The 16,021-nt window shown below is 38.4% G+C and overlaps 1 protein-coding gene across 1 annotated transcript in view; it reads right to left on the minus strand.

Annotated features, from left to right (window-relative positions):
* Positions 1-259: 259 nt before the first annotated feature.
* TRPA1 (transient receptor potential cation channel subfamily A member 1) overlaps positions 260-16,021 on the minus strand; it is a 49,694-nt gene continuing 33,932 nt past the window's right edge. Inside the window, exons 18-27 of the mRNA XM_040625586.1 lie at positions 14,559-14,629; positions 13,882-14,044; positions 13,049-13,138; positions 11,291-11,460; positions 9,592-9,721; positions 9,001-9,183; positions 6,402-6,470; positions 2,786-2,896; positions 1,110-1,207; positions 260-470 (exon numbers count right to left, since the gene is read on the minus strand). Coding sequence (XP_040481520.1) covers positions 260-470; positions 1,110-1,207; positions 2,786-2,896; positions 6,402-6,470; positions 9,001-9,183; positions 9,592-9,721; positions 11,291-11,460; positions 13,049-13,138; positions 13,882-14,044; positions 14,559-14,629 — 1,296 coding nt within the window. The remainder of the gene's footprint in view (positions 471-1,109; positions 1,208-2,785; positions 2,897-6,401; positions 6,471-9,000; positions 9,184-9,591; positions 9,722-11,290; positions 11,461-13,048; positions 13,139-13,881; positions 14,045-14,558; positions 14,630-16,021) is intronic.

Here is a 16,021-nt window from a genome sequence, read left to right on the forward strand (position 1 = left end):
GTGTTCTAACAAGTTAGTTTTCTACCCATTCAAATGAGAAGTGAAGTGCAAATTGAACTTACTAGCAAGGATATTCTCTATACATACTAATTGGCATAAAATATGAATAGAAAGGAATAATTTACAAAGACTACAGGAACCATCCTTTCACATGTAGTGAAATCAGAATCATATTTCTGTTTTCCTCACTTTCGCCAAACTGGAAATTGGACCCAATAGGGTCATGCAAACTGCTCCCCCCAGGAAGCCCCACTGCAGGCTAACGTGAAGGGCTGTGTGTCTTTGTCTTTACTGCTTTCAACACAGAATTCCACTTGCTATTCCTTTGTTCTAACCATTCTTTTTTAAACCTGTCTTGAAAAGAACTATGGTTATCTTCATCCTCTGTCTCAGAGATGATTTCCATCTTCTGAATGATGAGTTTAATAAGCTCATGCTGTTTTTCCAGAAGAGAAGTGAGATCCTTCAGCCTAAAAGGATATACATGTCTTATGAATTTATCGTCAATTATCTTTTCAGTCCTCGTGTGCAGAAAAGCCTGGGTTACTAGAAGTATTCTCTATCAGATGGGCTGTGTCCAGGTCACAGCTTCATGGTAGTCATAACCCTTCTAAGCAATACACATTTTTAAGTTTAAGTGTTCTTCTTCAGGTTGTACTGTTAGTTCTTGGCCAGTTTATTTTTGTTCCCATTTTAAAGATTAAAATGCTATTGCACAGAAAGAGTGAGTGGCTTGCCCAAGGTCATAGAGTTAATAAGCAGTTGAACAGGGCTTTCAACTCAGGTACATTAACTCTAAAGCCCGCATGCTTAACCACTGTACACTATATAACTTCTCTAGGAATCCTCAAAATGTGTCGAAGCTTTGGTATATGATGCAGATGGCTCGTGGGAATGCCGTTTAAGATACTGACTGGCAAAACCGGTGAATTGCAGCAAATAAGTTGTTGCGTCTAAAAAATTTCTCATGATTCTCAATATACTATGACATCAGTCAGCTCAAGTATGACTTAATATAGGAGGTAAACGCAAATATACAATATAACTTTATACATCATTATTTAAAAGTTTTAAGTTGCTCAAATGCAGATATAAAGAAAAACACATACCGGTATTTCTGCTTCAATATTTCTATTTCTAGAGATGTGTCAACATTTGGAATTTCCTGTCTTGTTTCTTTGGTGCAAAACATAAACTGAAATATACGCTGTGGGATAAAAAATGAATAGTTACTCAGGTTGAACTCAGTTCAGGAACTATTTCTTGAACATGTGCTGCGATTCAGCTGCTGAACCAGGTACGCCAGCACCACAAATAGCCAAGACATAGCTACGGCCCTCAAGGAGCTCACAGCTGTTGAGAGAAACAGACATATAAAGAGCTATAAAACAAATCATGAATAAAGTACAAGATGCATAGATAATATAGAAGGAGGAAATTGGAGTGAAAGATTGTTTATGAAAAGGTTTAACTGGATCATCTTATATTTTCTCATGAAAAATGCTCATCATAAGTGGTGGTATTCCATACAGGATTAGTTCTCTAAAACTGCACCATTATCCAACACATCTGAATTTCCCATGAGGACATTTCTGAAATGCTATTTTAATATATATTTTTAAAATTTAGTGTCTTTCAAACCATTGGTAGACTGGAATGGGTCAAGAGCAGATATGAAATAACTAGGAATGAGGCACTTCTAAGAGTCCAGGCAAGAGAAGATGGCAGTCCACATAGGCCATCCAGGAAGCCTAACCAAGCAAACATGAGAGTGACTGGGTGTGAGGGGTCAGGAGAGGGGAAGGAGACATCAAGCATGACATCTTGCACAAGCAAATGAATGGCGTTGACATTAATTGAAATAGGAAACTTTGGAGAGAGAAGAGGCTTTTTTTCATTTTTTTCTCTGCAGGGGGAGTAAAACATGGGAGGAGTGAAAATTGTGAGTTTCTTTTGCATGAGTTTGTTTTGAATATGCAGAATTTGAGGTACCTTGAGACATACCAGTGAAGATGTCAGGTAGACAGCTGGACGTAGGAGCCTGGAACTCAGAGCTTTAGGCTAGAGAATCAATTGCTGAGCCTTCTGTATTTTAGGAGTAGTTGCAACCATGGATATGAATGAAATTAAACAGGGAAGTAGTGTAGTTAGAATAAAGCCTAGGCCGACACTCGATCGACTTTATCATTTCATGGCTACACAATGGAAAATTAATATGCAAAGAAGTCAGAAAGACTATTCATAGAGAGAGGAGGAAGCCCAGGCATGGCCAACATTAGCATCCAGTACTTCTCTCAGTACAGTCCCTTTTCCATTATAATGCAGTGGCTTGCTTAGTCTTCAACACTTAATATATTTTCTATAATGTTCACTCCCCATGCAAGTGTGTGTGTATATATCTGAGCTTAAGTACATACGTGCTCTATATTTGCACACACATTTTTTTGCACATATATGTAAGTGACATGTGACTAAGAAAAACAGAAAAGCTACACTGTAAGAAAGATACAGGGCATGGCTGATCCACCAACCCACCCATCTACTCTCACAGGGGTGTGGTACACACTTAACACAAATGTTGTGAATGAACCAGTAGGACAAATGCCTCCTTCCCATTGCCCAGCACTTTCTCACTGTGGGTTAATCATGCGCTTATTTTTTTTTTTAAATCACAATTACTTGTTTCCACAGGTATGGCGACTCAGTCTATCAAAGGGTACCCTTAAGGATAACACAGTGAACAGATGTCAGACGTACCATGCTGATGTTTTTCACATGTACTTACTAGTAACCCTGTACATCTGGGCCTGTTGGGATACACCACGATGGATTTCTGATCTACTTTGCGTAGGAACCAGAGGGGCAGCTTCTTCTCTAAGCTGGTATGAAGCTCCACCTAACGTGCAGTTTGGATTGATTGAGAGGGATCATTAATAAGCATCTGGAATTTTACACCACACACAAGCAGCCATTAGTACAGCAAACTGAAAACTGTCTCCTGTGTCCTGCTTTATGCACAAGCAGCCGGGCTGGCCAGGTTCCCTGTCTCTCAGCTCATCCATTGACAAGACAGGGGCAGCGATCCGCAGTTGGGGCAAACTGTTTAAAGAAGGAAGTCAGTGTAAGTGAGCAGATGTTCACTGTTCAGGGACCGTGACTGACACCGGGCATATAAGACTTGGCCCATACTCGGGGCACCGCACTACAAGCTGCACACAGCCGGGCGGTGCGGCAGGCATGGTGTGCACCTGTGACGGGGGAGGAAGCTGTGCTGAGAGGGAGGACCATGACAGGAACCAGTGAAAGGATGGCAACTGCCACATCGAGGGGTAGTACTTCGACTTTTCAGGCTGTGCTATTGGGTGCAAAATAGTTTATCCATGACCTATCTTGAGTCTAATTTCTATTTTCAGAGATACAATCTTTTGTCTCATTTAACAGATTAACCTTGAGTTGATATTTAGTTTACTTTTTGTTTGCCAAATTTATCTTCTTTTTTATAGTCCTTTGTGTCTGTTGTTTAGATGTATTTTTTGTAATTACCATGTAGGTGAGAGTTTGCTAAGACCATCAGCTTTTTTATAAATGGGCATTTCAGTGGTTCACATCCACAAATGGTGAGATGCTAAGAACTTTCCTGACCACCTGTTTAAACACTCTGTATCTTGCTTCCCTATTTTTATAGCACTTACCACCACTTAACGTGCTATATATTCCAGTTTCAAGAACAGCTATGTTTTCTTCTCTTTTATTCACAACACTAATTAGGTATTTTATTTGAGTTTCTATAATAAATAAATTCCAAGGTTCCCTTTTCCCTTGGGTCTTAAAGACAATATTCCTTTCCTCTTGCAATAGACATTTTTTCAGAGGTCACATGTTATCCACTTACTTGATTGAAAAAGATTTATTCAAGTCTAGTGCCTGCCAACAGACAAAGCACGAGGTGTGTCTTAACTCTGTTCATTTTCTACATAGGACCTCCCAGATTTCCTTTCTCAAATATGGTCCTGGGGAGGATGGCAAGCAGAGCTTCAAGTCCAACCTTGGTGGGTCTAGAGGGACCCACTGAACATGGCTCCCGTGGGCTAAGGGCTCATCTTCACCTCCTCTATCTGGTGGGTTTCCCATGTGGAAGGTAAGGCTCCGTGGGTCTCCTTTTGTGATGTGCGGCCTGTCTGTACACGTGGAGTGTCTACAGCTGCCAGCCTAAACCGGAAGTGTGGATACTAATGTTGAAAACTAAAGTGCTCCAAGTTCCTCAAAATACTCACGACGCCTGTCTTTGAGTAACTGTTACATCTCCCAGCATGCACCGCCCCAAGAAGCTCTCTGTCCCCACTTAGGGCTGAGATGACTTTGTGAGAAGACTAAAGGTCCCTCCGCTCCAGTTCTGATGTGGCCTCAGACTGAGGTTGTAAGTCTGACAGAGAGAGTTGTACGTGGATGTAGAGATTTGCTTAAAAAACAGCTTAGGGGAAATAAAAGAATGGCTTCCTGGTTTTCTAGCCAGTGCCTTCATGATCCAAAACAAGGAACAGATAACACAGGAGCACTTGCTTTGCCTGTTTCCTTTACAGGCCTTTGTGCTGTTGTGTTTCAGCAAAGAGATCCAATCTAATATAGAACTGTGCTTTTCATATCCACTGTCCTGACAGTGTGGTTTAGTGGGCTTCCCCCAGATGTCTTATGTAGTGCTGTTGCTTCTTTTGTTTTTACTTACTTCCCTTGATCTTTTCAAGAGTTGCTATGAAGTACTGCTGACAAGCCTGCGAAGAGGTCGATACATCTCTTTTCCTCTCCTCACCCACCTCCTTCGAGTCCTGCACTCCATCTTTGTTACAGTAGTAACTGGTCAGTTAGCTCTTCCTTCCTCTAATCTTTCTCCACTAAATCGAGATAGTAACAGATCATCTTACACACCACTTTCATTTTGTTCTCGTTCTTTGGAAGAGCTGATAATAAGGTCCACTGACTAACAAAATAACTTGAAGCACTTTCATCTTTACTGCCCTTTCTTTCAAAGCTAAGGTTTTCGGAGGTGCCTGCCTGGCTCAGTCAGTAGAGCAAGACTCTAGATCTCAGGGTTGTGAGTTTGAACCCCAGGTTGGGTGTAGAGATTACTCAAAAATAAAATCTTTAAAAAAAAAAAGAAAAAGCTAAGGTTTTCTTTTGCTATTTTTAAATGAAGCCCTCTATCTCTTGAGCAGCCTTAGTACCGTCTAAGGAGCCATCCTTCCAGGCCAGACGGCCCTTCACCCCTCCTTAGCCTAACTTCTTGTTGTCGTCAGCCCTTTGCTCCTGCCGGGTCCCGCCCTTCTAAATCCTATCTTTCTATGTCTGACTCACATGCCAGCTCTTCCATGTAGCATTTCCTTAGCTGTGCTTGCATTCATTTTCTGAACCTAACATTTTAACCATTTAATTTATATATTCTTGCTCCTTAAATGTGCCAAGCCCTCTGTATAATGTACAGCGTAGTCACAGAAAAGAGAGTTTAAGGATGGTTCTAAGTTGATTTTGATGTTTTATACTCTGAATGTTGAGGTGCTCTCTCATTAGACTGATTTTACTTATTAAAGTCAGTAAGTAACTGGGTGACTCATGCTAAGTTGTACTGTGTGCCACACACATGTGTATTGGAGCATTTTTCAGAAATAAACATATGCTAATAGATAGCTGAGTAACAGAGAAGAAAGCAGCATGACAAAAGTGAAGAGGGTCAAGTATAAATCTTACCATGAATTTGTCTTTTTCTTGAACTGGCCTAAGTTTCTGAATGTGTATGTTCAACTGGTCATCAGATATTTTTGAAGCATCAAATATTCCCATTCAAATTTGAAATTTAAAGACAATGCAAATAAGAGCATAGAAATAGTTTTGCATTGTGTAACAGGAGACCACCTCACAAGATTCAACAGCCAAGGACCTATCCAGAAGCCTCTGACTCCAGTGAAGTCTACATCGAATTATCTAGAAAAATGTAAGGAATATGACAAAGGAACAAAATCTCATGGATGCAGTGAACATTTCAATAGACCATGCGGTGTGGGAACCTTGCATTGCTGTGGCCAGAGTATCAGGAGCTCCTTGCACCAGCAGGGCTGTGATAAGACAGAATACCTCACACCTGTCATATTCTTATTTAGCAACTAGCCACCTGGTTGGCCACATGTTGACATTGAAAGAGGCCCAGGTAATTTGTCAGTTTCTCTGCTGAAATTGTTCTAGGGAAGTTTTTTCATCATTTTGGATTCTTTGACTACAGCAGAAATGATTAGTGCTTCTCAGCACTAAGAAAATATCTGTTTTAAATAATTTCACAGAATGCAGCTATTCTCATACGTGAATAATTAAGATGATGCTAATTTCAAGAAGTTTTAAATAAATACAATACTTACCTGCATAGCAATCCTCTTCAACAATGCATGCTTCTGGACCTCTGCAATGTCACCAACTGCCAAACCAATCTGAAAAACAGCACAGCACAGAGTCATCACCAGTTTAATGGCTCACCTAAAAATGCACCAAGATCTCTTTGGCTGCAGTGAGAGAGTGAGCATGTAATTGCCTAGCAGTGGCCTCAACACACATGACTAACACATCTTGCAGCAAACTGCAAAGCCTGTATACCTTTGTGACAATGGTAGCCACATTGGTGGGTTCAGTAATTTTAAGTGTTATCATAAAAAATTAGAACACACAAATTAATCTGAAATTTATTTTAATTTAAAATAAAAATTTGTTATTTTTGGAGATGACAGGGGTGATATAATATCAAATGCCATTGGGGCAGCCACGCAACATGGTTGCAAACTCCAGGAGTTTAGCATCTAAGGTAAACAAGAGTGTATGGACAACATGGAAAAGTTAATAGCAAACTGAGGTGATGCAGAAATGTATACCTTACATAGGTCTGGCAGGAAGAAGTACACCTCAAGGGTAGGTGTGGCTTCGGTAGCAAACAAAAACAAACAGTAACTCCATCTAGAAATCCACGGCTTCACAGAATTAGGTGAGGGGAACCCATCGGCTCAGTTCTACTCAATCCAGATGAAATCCACTTACTTACATTAGCTGATGCACATTTGTTAGACAATCAGTACCTGCCTATGCTGATCCAGCCTCCTGGCTGCTGATGCTCTCAAAAAGCTTAATGTCAAGTAAACCGCATGAAAGAAGGGCTCGGTCTGTCCAAGTGAGCACTGTATGCCCAGTGCTTAGAACCATACAGGGCATACAATAAGTACACAAAAGAGCTACTGAATGAATGAGCAGTGAAAGAGTATATTCCAGGGTGTGCAGACTAGCACTGAGAACCATGTATAGTCAACAAGTAGGACTTGGCAGGATAATGTTTTTTATTTTTAATTTAGAAGCTTTTCGGTGGGCATTCTCCCTAGTTCATATCAGCCTCCATCAAAACCAGCTGTCTCATACCGACTGCTTCACACATTTAAGATACTTGCCTAGGATCTGAAGACATCTGATCTTGTGAGGCATAGAGTAGATAAATTACTAATAATTAATTGTAGCTAACATATATTTAATGCCAACAGTGGGGAGCTTGGTGAGGTCTGAGTAAGATCCAGATCATGAGGACCCTTGCGTGCCATGCTGATAGGTTTAGACTGAATTGAAGAGTCTTGGGGTGGGGGGTGGGGAGGATGAAAAAGTCACCGACAGGTTCAGCTTTTCCTTAGAATGTCACTGTGGTGACAATTTGCAGGAAGTATTAGAGAAGTGAGACCAGATAGCCTTTGGGCTACTGCAGCAATATGGATGAGGAACCATAAGGTGTGAGCCAACTGGAAGTAGGCATAAGAGGCAGCTATTTACTGGAAGAAGTGAGGGAAGGGCAGAGCTGAATCTAGTGTCTTCCAGTGATCTAAGTCAGATGACCAGGAAGGGGCTACTGAGAGGTAGCAGCAGAGTTTGAAGGGAAGCACATGTTGACAGTCTGGCTCTGTTGGGTTTGATCTTCTTCTGGGACATGCAGGTAGAGATGGCACCAATGTGTACTACTGCTAGGCCAAATCCTCTTCTAGATAATTGTCTCCCAAAACAGAAGAGATTCTAAGGGAAGAATGTGGGCTTTGGGTCATTCGTTATTATTCTTCGTGCTATCCTTTACTTTTCTAGGTCATCAAAATAAAACTCTGGAGTTGCATCAAGTAAGTGAATCAAAACATTAAGTAGTCGATATTTTCTTTTCTTTCCAGAAACACTGTATAGAGCAATCCCTGGTGCACAGACTCGGTAAAAGTGAATTGAATGTGTGCATGTACGCATAAATGAATAAGGACAAAAAATGCTCTGTAACATCAGCTCAGGCATTCCATGGACCCGGGACGTCCGCTGCCTGCATTGGCTAAGATGCTCATGGCTGGAGCAGGTTCTCTGAAGGGCATGTTCATGTCTGCTGAGGATGGTCAGCCTGCAACTGGTTTACACATGGCACCTGAATGCCACAGATGCCCTCGTGCCTGGGAGGCTCTTCCCCACTTGAATCTCTAGTCAATGAGAAATTTAAAGGCAGAGGTGAGGTTTTAATCCTTCATTCCACCAAGATCTCTGCCCAGCCTCTGACTCCCCACCCCAACCCCAGAGCAGCACACACCATTCATCTTTCCTTAGTCTGCTTCGTATTTCCTCATAGCATTTATCATCCCCGTGACATTATATTACATATTTATTTATTTACTATTTAACTTCATGACGAGGTTATAATGTAAGGACTGGGTATTGGTCTATTCACCACTGTTTCCCAGCACCTGGATCAGTGTCTAGATTCCTCATAAATATCTGCCCAGTGAATGCATCTTGGCATCCCCTGGGCCTCATGCTGTGCCTGGCATGCTAAATGAATGTTGACTGAATGGATTTTATAATAGTTCCTTTTTCCTTTCATGATGGGAGATGAAGGAGGCTAAGAATAATTATCATTGCTAAATACCCCAAATGATCAACAAAAAGAAAATATAAGGATAAATTACTTACAAGTAAATTCATGAGCACAATTGGCACAAACATGGTAAAGGCAATAATCTGTATAAAGGACAGAACTGGATATGCCAATTCGTTTCTCAAAAATGGTTCTAGGAAGGCATCACGATAATTAATATCTCCTAGCATCATGCTGAAGGTCTGGATTATAGAAAGCAGTGGAGAGCTGAAAGCATCCTGAGAAAAGATGGTAAGGTAAAAGTGAAATGCAAAATGCATATAATGAAAAAATATTTCTTGAAGAGTAAAATGATAAAAATCATATTTAGAATACTTTTTTAAGTCACAGGACTATAGCTACTGAAAGTGGTAAGAACTACTAATAAACTAACAATAAAGTCATCAAAAAGATCTTTTCTGTATCTAAAACAAGTCATCATGCATTATATATAAACATTTTGACAATGGAAAAAAGTCATTGAGTTAAACTATATTTTTTCCTGCAATAAAGATCATTTGAAGGCAATTTTATCAGATTAAAAAAAGTGCCATGTTACTACTAATTTTCTAGGCCATTCAGATTTAAGCATAAACATGTATTCCCAATATTCACATCAACAAAATCAACTGATGGAGCTGCCTCACCTGCAAACTCAGGAGGACGTAAAAGCTGAGGCCAAAAGCCAGGAGAAGGAAGACAAACACGACCGTAGACCTCAACAAAGTTCTCATAATTACCTCCAACATAACGATGAAAATTCCACAATTTTCAAATCTAGGGAAATTAAATTAAAATATATATTTACTTTTCTGGTCAAATTATATTTCATTCAGTGTTAATGGTTATCGTGCATTAGGCAGTATGTTTCACAGATGAGTAACTGAGGCCACTTTCAAAAAGGAGACATGAGAAATCATGAATAGCTGTCTTATTTTCAAACTGTCAAACGGTTTTCTTTTCTTGTTAATGTTTGTCTTTGTTTTACTACTTGACCACTGGGTATCACTTCAAACAAAGTAGGAGAGAAAAGTCTTCCCAGGATCACAGACGGCGCTCCGAAAGCTTGATAAAGAGATCCTGGAGATGAGTCACGCGGTGCATTCACTGGAGACTCTGAATGAGCTCACGCACCTGAAGGGCACCCCCGTGATTTACACGGCCTCCTGAGGTTTCCTTTTTCGCTCCTAGGAGCCAAAATTGTGAAGTGTTTAGGAAGATAATGGATGTGTCATCTAGCCACCAGTTTGGACTTTTCCTTTGGCAAAGACAACTTGTTAAAGGGGGAATTGTGAGACTTTAAAGCTGAAATGGACTTTAGAGGCTCAGAAACTAAGTTCCCAAAAGATGTCCAGTAACTCAGGAAGGTCACTGATAATAGCAAAGCCAAGGGAGTCCAGTACCTGGACTTGCCTTGAAGCCTCTTGACTTCCAGACCACAGTTCTTCCTACCCTACCATGTCCTTTCCAAAGGGCGCGACTCAACCCCACAGCACTGTGCTTGTGAACAGTGATGCAAAGGATATGGTAGGAAAAACATGGTCCCTGGGGTTAGAAAGACATGGGTAAAATGTCCACTTACTAGCTGAGATCCTGGGAAAGTTCCTTAACTCAGCTCTTCATTTTCTTCTTTTATATACTGTGAGTGATAACATTTACCTCTTATTATTGTAAAGATTATATGAAATAACATTATCTCAACATTAGCAAGTGTGGGAGGTGAAGGAGCTTAGTCCTTTTTCCCCCTCTAGAATTAGGTTTTTTTGAACTTTTTTCTCTTATATCACTGTTCATCCCCATACCTATCACTTCATTTTGATTATTTTAATCTAAAGTAAATGCTTAGCAAATAAAGTAAATAAATTCAAAAATATCTTTACCAAGTAAAGCCAATAATAGCCTATACTTTTATTCCCATTTACTTCCCACATTTAACCTAGATTTGTCTAGACCAGTGGTTCTTGACCCCAGGCGATTTTGCCACTCAGAAGATATTTGACAATATCTGGATACATGTTTTGTTGTCAGATAGTGGGGGTGTTGCTACTAGCTATCTAGTGAATAGAGGCCAGGGATGCTGCTAAACATTCTTCAATGCACAGGACACCCCCCACATCAAAATATATCTAGCCACAAATTTCAGTAGTGCCAAGGTTAAGAAACCTTGGTCTACACTCTGAGCTCCAAACCTCCCTCACCTTTTCCTTAATAGTGCATAAAAGGTATCTTCACAGTCTGAAACAATTGGAAAAGGAGTAAGCCAATTACAACTTTATGGTACTTAAAACAGTTCTTCTAATATTAAAAATACCTAAGGGATATAGAAATCATTCAAGCTGGCTTTACCTCTGAAGATACAATAAGAAGTTCATCCAATAGAAGTATATAGCAATCGCTCCACATTGCCACTGCACAGACGCTGGTATACCAATGAATAAGGGCGACACAAAAACGATGCTCGTTGTGTAGATAACCCATTCAACTGCGTTGGCATTATCCAAAATATAGTTCCTTTTCTGGGGTTGAAAAGAATTCAGAACTACCACATGTAGAGACCAAGACCTGGCATCTTACACACACACACACACACACACACACACACACACACACACACACACGTTGACCAGCAGCAACATTTTTGTGGCAGTGCAGCTGGAGAGGGTTAGGACCAAGAAGCCATCTCCTACCATCATTGACTAAACTCAGAGCCCTGGGTATGGACCAGTATTGGAGGTGGCCCAGCCTCTTCTGTTGACCTGGCACACTTTGGGAATCTGATACCTAAGGAAATTCTACAACTTTCTGGGCTTTCTCTGTAGAGTCCATTCCTTCTTAAGGAAATTCCTGGGGAGCTGCATGTTAGTTTAGCTAATTCCTTTCTGCCTGTGTGAGGACATACATGTGAATTTCTCAGGATACAAATAAACTAAAGCTGCTTCTAAGGAGGTTTGAGACCTGTGCTAATACTTAAGGACCATAACAATTTGATGTCATTTCCTGCTCTTAAAGATTTCATGTTTTGGACATCAAATTTCCTATAGAGGCGATGATTTTAGTATCAATAAAAAAAATGTGGAGACCAACTCTGTTAGAGAAATCATATAACTTTAGAGTTTACTTCAGGCTATAATCTGTAAACAATGAAAATTATGACAAGATTAAATAATATGCCCTAAATCATTTAAGCTACAATGGAACAATATAGTCTAATTCTCAGAATTGTGACAATTTACTGCAACTATATAAACACACACACACACACACACACACCTACATACACACACATATATACACATATATAAGTACTTGCAATGCATGTCAAACAAATGTGAAGCATTGTAACTATCATTAACATTCTTTAATGTAGATATCAATGTGCTTATATAACAAATTTTCACATAAAATGAGGTATTGTATAAAAGATATATATCTTATAAAAAGATGCAAAAAAACCCAAAAAATAAATAAAAGACTTTAAACCTCCACACTGAGAAATAAAAGATTGATGCCAATTATTAGCCAAAGTAAGGACTGTAGATAATTCACATAATTCTTGACTCTGATCTGAACTTGGTCCACCCATTAAAAAAAATAAGGTATGAAGTAAAAATTATGCTATAAAGAGTTCCCAAATTTTATTATAACTTGAAATTTCATCCAATAAAGAAAAGCATTCTTATTAAGAAAGCAATTCAAAGAAAAGCCCATTTGAAATGGAGTCATGGACCAAGTAAGTTCTTTATAAATTGTTACATTCAAAAGTTTCAAATTCAAAATCTATTATGTTAGCAAAATATCTGATATCAGAGAAAATACAGAAAAGGCATTCATAAGTTCATTTGTAGCCAAGCAGAGCCATATGGACTAGTACAACTAGAACATCCTTACTTCAGATTTACCAAATAGGCATCATTCAGTGCAGGAGTCTTATCTAAAATCATGGGATTTCTACAGTTTGAAAAGTCTATGCTTGGTATTTCCAATCCACACATTTGCCAAGTTATGTGATTTTATTCTGATGTATATTGCTTCAATAATAGTTTAGAATTTATGTTCTGCATATTAAATATTTGCAACTTTAGAGATATAAAATGTATTGTGTACCTGTTGGAAAATTTGGACCACTTCTTTGCAATATCCAAATATACTTGATAAAAAAACTAAAATCATACAAACTTTTATAAAATATGAATTCTGAAACACAAAAGTAAAAACAGTTATGAAGGATATCAAATAAAACACTTTAGTGTCTTCATAATTTCCACTAGTATTTTTTCTTCTGCTTCATTCCTACGTACTGTTCATATTTACTTTAAATAGAAAGTTACTGTGATACTAATATAAAGACAACTCATACTCATTTCATAATGTCCTTTTTAAGAAAGGTTCAAAAATTACCAAGACTATGAATCTGTAAACCTATGTAAAAAAATTTTTTTACTATGGTAAAATACACGTAAACATAAAATTTACCGTTTTCGAAGTTTTACATTTTACACGAACATTTCAAAATGTATAATTCTGTGACATTAAGGCAACCACCACCACCATCTATCATCTTCTAGCTCTGTAACTTTTCATCACCCCCAAACACAAACCCTGTATCCACTAAGAACCACTCCCTCACCCCCAAATCCCTGACAGTGACAAATCTGCTTTCCTGTAGGCCTATTTTAAAGTTTTATACTTCGGCATTAAAGCTAGTATCTCATACATGTCAATTCTCTTTAATTTACAAACTCATTTATTGACCTATTTGTTTACAGTCCCTCTCATTCCACAAAGGATTTTAGGAGAAATTGTTCTTTTATGAATTCTACAGTCTAATTATAATAAAGTCCTATTTTTCAGATTCATTATGGGGTATTTTTAAGAAAAAAAATCACACCTTTGATTTTATTTTAAAAAGTTGAAATATGAAGACCAATTGAAAATACCTTGGTGTCTAATATTTCTGAATGATCACTAGTTTCATTGATGATTCCAGTTGAGTTGAAAGCCATACCTGGCTTTATACTGACAACAAGAAAGGTCATAGGCAGGAGACCAATACAGTAAGATCCTAAGTTCATAACGTGGGCTCTAAACCCATAAGCCAACCTACAAAAATAAATCACAATTTCAACAAAAAATACATAAGATAGAAAGTGGAAAAAGTAGTTATAATCTCTCTCAGAAATCTATTTGGTAAATTCATTGAACTTTAGAACCAATATCTTCAAATTCACCTTTTTTCATTTTCAGAAAAGGAATCTCAACTTCCCAGAAAATCATGACTTACTTAAAATCTCTCATCAATTAATGGAAGAACAGAGACTTTAGCTCATACTTTCTGACTTCCACATTGATTGCTCTTCCCAGGTACCCCTCTCATTTCACTGTCCACTAAAATGCAAGGCTCAGGGGGACTGCTTCTTCATGTCTTATATAAGGATTTCCACCCCCTAAATATTTCATTTAATGTCAAAGATAACAGCATTTTAATACCAAAATTTGCCTTCACATTTCTTTTTCAAGGTATAAAACATTAAAATAATAAAATCTAAATTAATTAGAAGACTTTAAACAAACTTAACGGGGGCATTATTAAAAAGAAATACTAGCTAATACCCACCATTTCATAAGTAAGTATTCTTTACACACAGGATGGTTGAGAAGTTCTATGCGGTTATGTTGTACCATTACCTGAGAAATAAGGAAAGAGGAATAAAAACAAATTCTATTAAACTATTAAGTACAAACTAAGCTTTTTGTTTGCTGGTTTTATAACTTAATATTGTAAAAGTAACACTTCTTTATGATAGTTTGAAAAATCAAAAATTATAGCAAGAATGTATATTTTAAAAAACAAGCTAGAGAGAACCATTTTATACAGATGCAGTTATTTGATTCAGTTTGTCTCAATTTTTCACTAGTTGAGATAGAATAAGCATTTTAATCTGATACAAAATTACAACTGGAAAGGATATTAAAGATAAATAAGGAAGACCTACACCCTTGTTTTTTCCTTGAAGAACTCAGGCTTATCTTTCTAGAATAATTTTAAATAGTGTAGTACACATAAATAGTAAATTAGCTTGTACATTATTAGGTTTTCATGAATTATTGGGAACTACTAGTATCTATTTCAATTTTTTTTTTTTTTTTAGTGGAGTGAAGGAGGGAGAGGGAAAGAAAGAATCTTAAGCAGTCTCCACACTGGGTGTGGAGCCCAACATGGGGTTCAGTCTCCATAACCTTGAGGATCATGACCTGAGCTAAAATCAAGAGTCGGACGCTTAACCAACTGAGCCACCCAGATGCCCCCAAATTAATTTTTAGTTATTCAAGAAATACATAGAGGAAGTGATGTCAGCAGGATGCAACAGAAAGTCCCAGACCCTCCTATGCCCATGGAGAGAAGAGACATCAACTATTTAATACCAATACCTACAACAACTGCCTTTGTGAGAAATACCAAAACCAGTTAAGAGGTTCCTGCACCCCAAGTGAGCCTGTAGCCAAGAAGAACCACATCAAAGACAGCAGGAACATTCACGGCATTCACTCGCCATAGTCCCTCTCCCAGCACAGAGCAGTGAGATCGAGAGAAAATTTCCAACTCCTAGCTTCTCCCTGAGGAGGAAAGAGAGGTGTGGAGTGTTCTAACTTGGCAGAGAGCTGCCCAAGGGACTGGCTTTTGTCTTGCCTGAATCTAAGCACTGACAGGTCCATCTCGGCTCTCAGATTTCTGTGCACAATAATTTCCTGTGACAGACCAGCTATCCTTCCAGAAGAACCCCTCTCAGCTCAGTTATAATAAGGAGAGGTTTCTCATATTATTAAAGAACTATTCAATCATGCCAAAAGTCATCCACTAAGAGAAGTGTATTTATTCAAGCAAGACTGTTTCATATAAATTATTCTGAGTCTATATTTTATTACGTCTATTACTTTTTAGAACCTACAAAGATTTTATTTCCTCCTATTCTCATTCTGGTGGTGGAAACAATGCATTCCGATAGAGGTATTGCCTATTCTTTAAATTACAATTTAAAAACCTCCACATACATACACAAAAATTCTCCTAAGTATAGC

Source organism: Ursus maritimus, unplaced genomic scaffold (genome assembly GCF_017311325.1).
Source record: "Ursus maritimus isolate PB19 unplaced genomic scaffold, ASM1731132v1 scaffold_9, whole genome shotgun sequence".
Taxonomy (NCBI): Eukaryota; Metazoa; Chordata; class Mammalia; order Carnivora; family Ursidae; genus Ursus; species Ursus maritimus.